The 9673-nt window shown below is 48.2% G+C and overlaps 1 protein-coding gene across 1 annotated transcript in view; it reads left to right on the top strand.

Moving 5' to 3' along the window:
• The first annotated feature begins 6540 nt into the window (after window positions 1–6540).
• stx1b (syntaxin 1B) overlaps window positions 6541–9673 on the top strand; it is a 43580-nt gene continuing 40447 nt past the window's right edge. The window contains exon 1 of the mRNA XM_005947147.3: window positions 6541–7000. Within this exon, the coding sequence (XP_005947209.1) occupies window positions 6971–7000 (30 nt within the window). The 5' untranslated portion in view covers window positions 6541–6970. The remainder of the gene's footprint in view (window positions 7001–9673) is intronic.

The raw sequence follows: 9673 nt of genomic DNA, 5'->3' as shown, positions 1-9673 counted from the left end.
TTAATCCTGTTTGAATTCTGGTTTCTGACTCATCATTTCCAGTGTTGCTGAAGGAAATTTCTGCATTTCATTGTGAAACTGTTACATATTAATTTAAAACCATGAAAGGCGACTTGCTTTATGTAGTCTTAGTCAAATATCAGTGAAGGGAAGTCAGGCAGGTGAGGTGACTCTGCCAGGTGAGTCGCTTATTTATAGAGTTGAAACTCAGACCAGAGAAAACTGCAAAATGAAACAGAAACTGAGAATAACCGGCCCCACCTCTCCTGACCCGAGGGACCTGCTGACTGCCTGCGCAGTCCTGTGAAAGCGTCCATCCTTACTGCTTCCACAAGAATTAAGAGGATGAGCAGCAGCCAGGTGCTGCTAATCAATTGCATTGATTAACTGATCACCATCAGTGTGATCGTCTCTGTAAAAGCTGAAGTTTTTGGCATTTTGAAGGTCTGGAACATTCAGGTGTGTAAACACAATTCCACAATCTTCCTAAGTGTGCAGAAAACCCCAAAACCAGACTCTACAGTTAGCAGGTTAAAGTTCATGACAGCACAATTAGACAAAGGCTGAACGAGGATGGACTGTTTGGGTTGCAGGAGAAAACAAAAAAAAAAATTACAGCTTCACTTTGCAGAGCTGCACCTGAAGGAAGAAGAAATGAGACCAAAGTGGAGCTGTTTGTTTATAATGCACAGCACCACGTTTGGAGGAAACCAAACACCTCACAATAGCTGTCAGCACGGCGGTGGAGGGATCAGGGTTTGGGCGTCTTGCAGTCACTGAGAGAACTTGGAGAAAACTGGGTCATCAGCAGGACAGAGGTCCATGCACTGCATGCAACCTGGCGAGAGGCTGTGCGTACACGAATGCTGCAAAGCTGAATAAGCTGAAGCAACGCAGCATGGACGAGTGGACCAAAACCCCTCCACAGTGATGACAGAGACAAACCTCCGTCATAAACACCAGACCTGCATGGAGGCCTGCATATACAGTTGACCTGCACGGTCAAATGTATATTATCGTCTTTTCAGCCTCATTGCCATCACTGGTTCAACAGTTAATAGATGATCAATCAATTATGATCAAAACAGGTATGAATCAGTGTGACTCCAGTGTCAGTGTTTCATCAGCAAAGATGATCTAAGATTTATTAAGTGCTCAGATTTTAATCTCGATTGTAAAGACAAAGTAAACTTTCAGAGTCGTTTTCCTTTCTGGGGAAGCAACGTTGCCCGAGCGATGGAAAACCACGGCAACTGAACATGTTTACTGTGGTATTAAATGTGTTTTTGTGCCCTGAAAATCTTTGGTCCTTTCATGACAAAATACAGTTTACTAATCACAAATTGACAACATAAACATAAACTGTGCCTGTGGTGCTGACCCAAAAGCAGGAAAACACGACGGGCAGAACTACGGCTGATAGAGGAACGTAGGAACGAAAGGCAACGTCCAAACTACATTATAACCTAAACTGAGGAAGCCAGGATTAACCATGAAAACTGTGAACCTGAACCCAAGCTCGAAAATAATCCTGTGACTCGAAGTACTCGAGGCTAGAAAAACAAACGACCCGACGCCGAACAGAAGGAGACAGCGGACTTAAATACACAGAAGGGTGATGAGGGAGACACCTGGGAAACACAGCTGGCACAAATGAACCTGATGCCACAAGGGAAGTAAAACTAAACATGCTGAACATGGAAACACAGGACTTTCAAAATAAAACAGGAAACATTATGAAATGTAGACATGACAACACAAGCTTGACAGTAGAACATGGAAACACGCAGACATGACAGACTGGGGAGAAACACAAGGAGAGACATGGGGACAGATAAGGGAGACGAAAGCATAATTAAACATTAAACACAGAGGACACGAGAGACTTACACAGAAGACAGGAAAAGACTCATAAACACGAGACATGGAAGAAACACAAACTAGAATAAATCGCTTGAATAAACCCTAACTAAATAACACAAAAACTTAACATTAAAGCAATCTAACATAAGAAAAACAAAAATACAAAATAAACTCAAAACACCAGGTTATAGACCCAACCCCTGAAAAATGAAGACAAACGCTAACGCTGATGTAGCTTCACACAGAGACAGTATTAGCCAGCTAGCTGCTATCTTGGGTATTAAGCACTCTGTTAGCCAACATTAGCCAGAACAAAGACAGTTTTCTCAAACAAAGACCATCAGATTTGATTTTTGTGAACATTTGATTCGTGAAGGAGTTCTTTGATTTGGAGGTTCAAATCCAACCCTCAGCTAATGTTAGCTAGCAGTTGCATGCATGCTAACATGGACAGATTGAGTATCATGCGTCTGAGAAGCTCGATTCATTTTAAAAGACTTTAAACTGGCAGACCTCCAAATGTTCGGTCATCTTTTAGAAGACCCCAGCTGGTTTTTACCATCAGCTCTGTAAGGCCCTCCAGCTCCGTCTCTCTGTGCTCTGATTGGTCAGAGCGGCATGGACTCGTGACTCAGCTCTGACTCACAGCGTTGACCTCTGGCCGACTGAGTCAGGAGGTTCAGAGACCCTCGTTTACATTTAACGGTGGTGCGAGTGAACGTACGTCAGACGTCTGAGATCTTCGTCGTTAAAACACGTCTGCATGCCCTCTCCTGCCTCACAGCAATGACCCTGTTTCAGATGTTTACAGTTACAGGGCATTATTAAAACTGTAGATATCTGAAGGCTCAAGAGGCAGCTGGGAGGATGAGGAAGGCCTGCTTCAGAGGTAGAGAAGGACATCCTCAGGTTAGAAGTTGTCGTAGTCTTGATTTAATACATTCTGAATGGGCTGCAGGGTTCGCATCACTGCTTTTCTACTATTGTTTCACAGATTTCCCTGAAAACCACATTTAATGCAGCTCCTCCCTGACTTTTTATATTTTTCATCCTTTTTCTTTTGTTCATGCTTTTAAAATATACAAACTCCACTTTGGACAGTGGTTACTGAAAAAGTTCAGAAGTAGATTTGTGAAGTAGTCAGACTCGAACGTCAAGGAAGGTGGTAGGAAAGCAGACTAGTAGACATTTCAGGTTTCCAGAGGTGAGCAATTTATTTACAGTGAACTCAATTTAATGTGTAACTTAACAAAACTTCCCCCCAAAGTAACTTAATTAACAAAACTCAACAGACCATGGCTCTGTTGACACAGCTCACCTCTCCTCTCTCATCTGAGTCTGGTAGAGACTGGCTTTAAATAGGGCCATCAATTTCCAGCCAGTACCCCTCACTCACACTGAGGGATCTAAAACTCTACACAGATGATTAAAAAACACAAAACCTCTACACACTTCTAACATGCACGTTTACACAACTAAATGGCAGTATTAATGAAAAGAAAAAGATTCAACAAATCCCTTCAGACCTGGACACAAACAAAAGGAAGCATCTCCACTTGGTTCGACCTGCTGATGTCATGTGTGACATCATCAGGACTTTAAAATGAGGAAATGCTAAGCGGGCGTTTCCCCACACCTGACCCACGTGAAGACTGAGAAGAACAAAGTATGAACAAATGACTTAATCTGTAACACAATAAAATATAAAGAAACGTGTCACTGAGTATTTACCTTAATTTGCCGGCAACAGAACGCTTCCGCAAACAAACCCGGGATAGTGAGTGCAGCAATGTTACATGACAAATAGCAAACCATAGCAAATACATAGAAACAGAATAATGTGTATAATGTGCAAAAAAAGGTAAACACATATGGGACAAATGGAGAGCATTGCAACTGCTCCTCCACTTTGTCACATGTTAAATATCAAAAGATGTAAAATTTTAAGAGAAACAACAAAACAGCTTTAAATCCAAATGAAAGATGGACGACCAGCAAAGTTCATGAAGGAGTCGGTGAGCTCAGATCATTTCTGTAGCACATTTAAACACAGCTGGCGTAAAAGCAACCTAGCAATTAAATATATGGTTAGTATAAAAGAAGTAACAATGATAAAGAATAAAAATAATAATAAAAGACACAGTGAGAAGGAAAAGCTACTGAGGGGAAGAAGAACCTTTAAAAGCATTCAAACATTCTGATCAGCTTTTATTTTGAAATTATTTTCCAACAAAGGCTCAAGGTAGAGGAAGCAAACCGCAAACTGTCTGCTTCAGAAATCTGAAGACATCAGCAGCCACAGCAAGGGATTTGGCGATGGCCGAGCCACGCCAGTGTCCCGCTGGCCGCTGTGCAGGGCTGGACTGGGACAGAAAATCGGCCCAGGCATGTTGACTAGAGACCGGCCCCCCAGGTATTACAGGAAAAGCCATAAAGCCTTTGAATGAAAACAAACGCTGTTGTGACAGTGATGTACTGTCTTGTTGGTATATGTATGATTTATATACATTGTACATCAGATAAAAAGATTCAGATAATTATTTTAAAAGCTAGACATTTTAAATGAGAATAAGAAAGTATTTCTTTGTGCCCCCCTCTCCCTGTTAATGCCCTACCTGCCCCCCTGGCAACACTTTGCTAGACCCGCCCCTGCACAGTTACCAGCTGTCAGCTACCTAAAAAAGGATCCTGGTGTTATTTGTCTCTCAGAAACAGTTCATAACTTCAACTCATTCATGTCACCTAAAAGGTAAACCTGTTTCTCCATCACCTGTTCAGCTCTGATGATCCAGTAAGGACATCTCCTGGTTTCATCTTCATGTTTCCCTCTCACCACATATCCAAACCGACATCATGACCAGCAGCTTTACAGCTGTGGCTCCAGCAAACATCAGCTGATACTAGAAATTAATATTAAATAAATTCTAACAACAGCTGATCAAGCTTAAACGTGCTGCTGTTGTTTAGCGCGACATCCGCTGGTTTCCTCTTTCGGCGCAAAGTGAGCGATAAACAAACAAGAGAGAAAAGCCGATCAGCTGATCATTGATCAGTTTCATGATTGAATGAGAGAAGAAGAGGCAGCTGCAGCGTAAAGACAGAGAAAAACTCCAGCTTTGTGTCCGGGACAAACTGTTCCTTTTCACCTCAACACGAAAGACGTAATATTTTCTCTGAATGAAATACGAGACAATTCCGTTTTTTAGGGGACGGTTGGCAACTCTACTAACTAACCTTATGAGTAAAATAAAGTTCACTATCATAGCATTTGCCCGGTATGCCCGATGGCCAGTCCAGCTATGCCGCTGTGATGTCACCTCAGTACTTCAAGTCAAGTTTTGAAGCACAGATGTGAATATTCTGGCCGATGCCGCCTTGGTGCTTTGAGGCTGTGGCGAGTGAGGGCTCGCTGTGGAACGACACCCTCATTGCCTGCAGTCACCCATCAGTGAGCGTATCCTGGGTAATCTTCCAATAAGCAACATTTGTACAGATGACTTTTATTTTCATTCACTGTGACCCGACATGAGTGACTGAGCCCAGAAACTGATCAGCAGTGTTACTGAGGTCAGGCTGATTCAATGATGGGTCACACTGTTCACCTGCGGGGCGGGCGAGGCGGCAAGGTGAATCTGTGATGACACCAGAGTCCTTTTACCATCATGTCAAACAGACCTCCCTCCTCTCCGATCACACAAAGAGCTCCTTTTTCCCGTCGAGCACCGAACATTTAAATAACGATTTGACAAGTGAGGATGAAGAGGGGGTGAAAGGAGTGTGGTAATGGAGGTGGGTGGGGGCTGGTGGTGCTTCTCCCGGGCGCTGAGCCAGCCCGTCGGAGATCCAAAGTTCATCTCCACCATTAAAACTCCATTTAGGAGACCGAGGACTCGTTTATCACGCCCCCTGAAAGCTCACATCTCCACGCTCAGACCTCATATTGCACTGAACACACACTGGACACTTTATTAGGTACACCTTTGTCTTTCACGCATCAGATTCAACAGGCTGCTGGAAACGTTCCTCCATGTTGACATCATCATGATATCATCACACAACCGCCTCATCCATGATGGGAATCGGCTGTCCCTCCACATCCCGAAGCTGCTCTGAGATCTGTGACAATGGAGCTGTGCGCTCAGAGATGCTCTTTTGCAGACCTTCCTTGTAAAACGTACTTATTTGACTTCCTGTTTCCTTCTTATCGGATGCTCAGCGCGCGGCTTGTCTTCACCATACAAGCTTAAATGCCGCTGTTGCCACGTGATTGGCTGTTTGGGTTAATGAGCAGGTGAAAAGTTAACAAAGCGGCTGGTGAGTGTGTCTCATTTGAATTGTTAATAATGTGTGAAATCTTCACCAAAGTTTAATGAACTGTTTGCATGTGGATGTTCGTTCATGTTCATGAACACGTGATGATCCAACAGGAACGTTCCTGTGCTCTCTTACCCTGCTGTGATTTACATGTATGACCCCCCCTTCTTGAACCTGATTCACCTGAATTCAAGCACACCTCCTCCCCCCCTCCTCCCTGCCTCTGCTGCGGACGGGGGAGGAGGGGGAGCAGGTAGGGAGGGCGGGGAGAACTGCGCCTGCGCCCAGTCTCTCCATTCCCTCCGCATCGCCCCCACCCCTCTCCTCCCTCCCTCCCTGCCTCCCTCCTCTCTCTTTTCTGCAGCATCAGTACCACCTCCCCCGTGCCTCCTCCCCCTCTCTCTCTCGCTCGGTTTTCCTGCCGGGCTGCTGCTTTGCGCGCTGCGGGGCCACACTGCGACCACACCGAGGAGGAAGGAGAGAAAGCCGCGGACCGACGGGGGGGCCAGCCGAGCCAGAGCGGCGGACATTAAAAAAAAAACCGAATAAGAAGAAGGACGCGGGAGGAAGAAGGAGGCGCGGACAGCGAGCCCGAGGAGCAGAAGCAGAAGGCGGAGACGCGTTCCTCCCTCCATCTCTGCCTCCGTGAAGAAGAGCCGAGAGGAGCAGCAGCAGGAGGACCGCGAGGACCTCGCAGCGGAGAAAACGACGAACGACGCGGAGCCGGAAGCCTCCCCCCCTCCCCCCTGGACCAGGGACGATTCTCCGTTTGTAGCAGCGGCGCGGCGACACGATGAAGGACCGCACGGCGGAACTGCGAAGCGTAAGCTCTCCTCCTCCGTCTCCTCTTCCCTGTCGGCCTCCATCATGTTCGCACATCCTCCTCCTGCGGCCTCCGGAGGAGCGGGGGGAGGGGGGAGGGGGTCTGTGGCTCTGCGGAGCTTCATGCTGTGAATACAGAGCGCGAGGACGGACCGTTACTGTCGGCTTGAGCGCGTGCTCCGTGCGCGTGCGTGAGTGGAGGTCACGGCTGCGGCCGGACACTTTCCCGCTTTTTTTATTTCTGCTGTTTTTTGGGGTTTTGTGGCGCTAACATCAAAGGCCGCCGCAGAGCCCCCCCGTGCATGATGGGAAAACGGCTTCAACACGCGCCCATCCGCGCGCATTCAGGCCGCGCGTGCCTGTGTGACCTGATGGGGGGAAGGGGGGCAACCAAAATGCAGAGATTTTTTTTTTCCAGGCCGCATCCAGGAGCTGCGCGCGCCTCCTCCCTGACGGAGCCGCGTGAGTGTGGGGCCACCGTCAGAAGGGAAGGGATCGGGGGGGGGGGCGGGGGGTCACGGTCCTGTGGCGGCTTTGACGCGCGTGCGGAATGCGGCGTTTATGCGGCCGCCGCGAGCGGACAGCTGATGCTGGGTGGTGGTGGGAGGGAGGGGAGGGGGGATGTCACATCAGCGAGTCAAACTCTGCAGCACCTCCACGCGCCTCCCGCCGCCGACACCACCTTGGGTTCAGCCGGGTTCGCGTGAGGCGGAGCACAGCTGCACGCGCACATTCGTACACGCATCGATCCGCCATCAGTGCGTGTCACCGATTATTGATCGACCCTGGGATGTTTTTATGAATGAATCCTCATTTGTTGCGGTTTCTTCACCTCCATCTTTCTCCTCCACCTCCCTGTGTTTCTGGGAGGAGCCTGATCAATAATACGTGATCAATAAATCAGCAGCTGAATGCTGTATGTGTGTGTTGAGGTGATTTGCATTGAAAAAGTGAGGGGCTCAGCAGCGCCTGAGTTTACCGCACTGCTGTCCGTCCACCCCCCTGCCTCCTTTTCCTCCTCTCTGCCTCCTCCTCTCTGCCTCCTTTTCCTCCTCTCTTCCTCCTCTCTGCCTCCTTTTCCTCCTCTCTTCCTCCTCTTTGCCTCCCCTCTGCCTCCTTTTCCTCCTCTCTGCCTCCCCTCTGCCTCCTTTTCCTCCTCTCTGCCTCCCCTCTGCCTCCTTTTCCTCCTCTCTGCCTCCCTCTTCCTCCTCCTGCCTCCTTTCCTCCTCTCTTCCTCCTCTTTGCCTCCTCTCTGCCTCCCCTCTGCCTCCTTTTCCTCCTCTCTGCCTCCCCTCTGCCTCCTTTTCCTCCTCTCCTCCCTCTGCTCCTTTTCCTCCTCTCTTCCTCCTCTCATCCTCCTCTCTGCCTCCTTTTCCTCCTCTTTGCCTCCTCTCATCCTCCTCTCTGCCTCCTTTTCCTCCTCTCTTCCTCCTCTCTGCCTTTCCTCCTCTCTTCCTCCTCTCATCCTCCTCTCTGCCTCCTTTTCCTCCTCTCTGCCTCCTCTCATCCTCCTCTCTGCCTCCTTTTCCTCCTCTCTTCCTCCTCTCATCCTCCTCTCTGCCTCCTTTTCCTCCTCTCTTCCTCCTTTTCCTCCTCTCTTCCTCCTCTCTGCCTCCTTTTCCTCCTCTCTTCCTCCTTTCCTCCTCTCTTCCTCCTCTTTGCCTCCTCTCTGCCTCCCCTCTGCCTCCTTTTCCTCCTCTCTGCCTCCCCTCTGCCTCCTTTTCCTCCTCTCTTCTCCTCTCATCCTCCTCTCTGCCTCCTTTTCCTCCTCTCTTCCTCCTCTCATCCTCCTCTCTGCCTCCTTTTCCTCCTCTCTTCCTCCTCTCTGCCTCCTTTTCCTCCTCTCTGCCTCCTTTTCCTCCTCTCTGCCTCCTCTTTGCCTCCTCTCTGCCTCCCCTCTGCCTCCTTTTCCTCCTCTCTGCCTCCCCTCTGCCTCCTTTTCCTCCTCTCTTCCTCCTCTCATCCTCCTCTCTGCCTCCTTTTCCTCCTCTCTTCCTCCTCTCATCCTCCTCTCTGCCTCCTTTTCCTCCTCTCTGCCTCCTCTCATCCTCCTCTCTGCCTCCTTTTCGTCCTCGCTGCCTCCTGTGAGGCTGTACCTGACTGGTGTGGCTGTTTACACCTGAGTGTGGGTCAGCTGCTGGTGGGCTGTGCTAATGTTAGCTTGTGTTGCTGCTCTTGTTGTTGCTCTGTAGTGAGACACACTCGCCTGTTTATTTCTGTGAATAACTCACCGAATGACAAAAAAACTTCCTGAATCTTGAATCAGTCATCCGCCCTTCTCTCATTCTCTCCTCATCCCTCCATCTTCACCTCTTTTCCTCCACCCATCCTTCCTTTAACGTGTATTACCTCGATCACTTCTTCTCTGGCCCTTTTTCATATTTTCCTTTTCCCTTACCTCATATTTCATCTTGCTTCTTATTTCCTTATCTGCTCCCTTCCTACACCTTCCTAGCTTCCTCTCTTCTCTCTTTTATTGTCCTTTCTCCCTCTGTCAGTCTGCCTCCTGCTTCCTGATCAAAAAGAAAATCAGTGATTGGAACTTGAGAGCAGCTGAACAGACACAGATTTGACTCTTTCCTCAGACAGAAAGACTAAAATCAGCTAAATTTCACTGAATTATCAGAAAATCGTTGAACTGTTTCCTGCTGTGTGAACAAAGAGACTCACCTGA

This window comes from Haplochromis burtoni, unplaced genomic scaffold (genome assembly GCF_018398535.1).
Source record: "Haplochromis burtoni strain Fernald_Lab_line unplaced genomic scaffold, NCSU_Asbu1 Contig_313, whole genome shotgun sequence".
Lineage (NCBI taxonomy): Eukaryota > Metazoa > Chordata > Actinopteri > Cichliformes > Cichlidae > Haplochromis > Haplochromis burtoni.
This window is presented reverse-complemented; position numbering and strand designations above follow the sequence as displayed.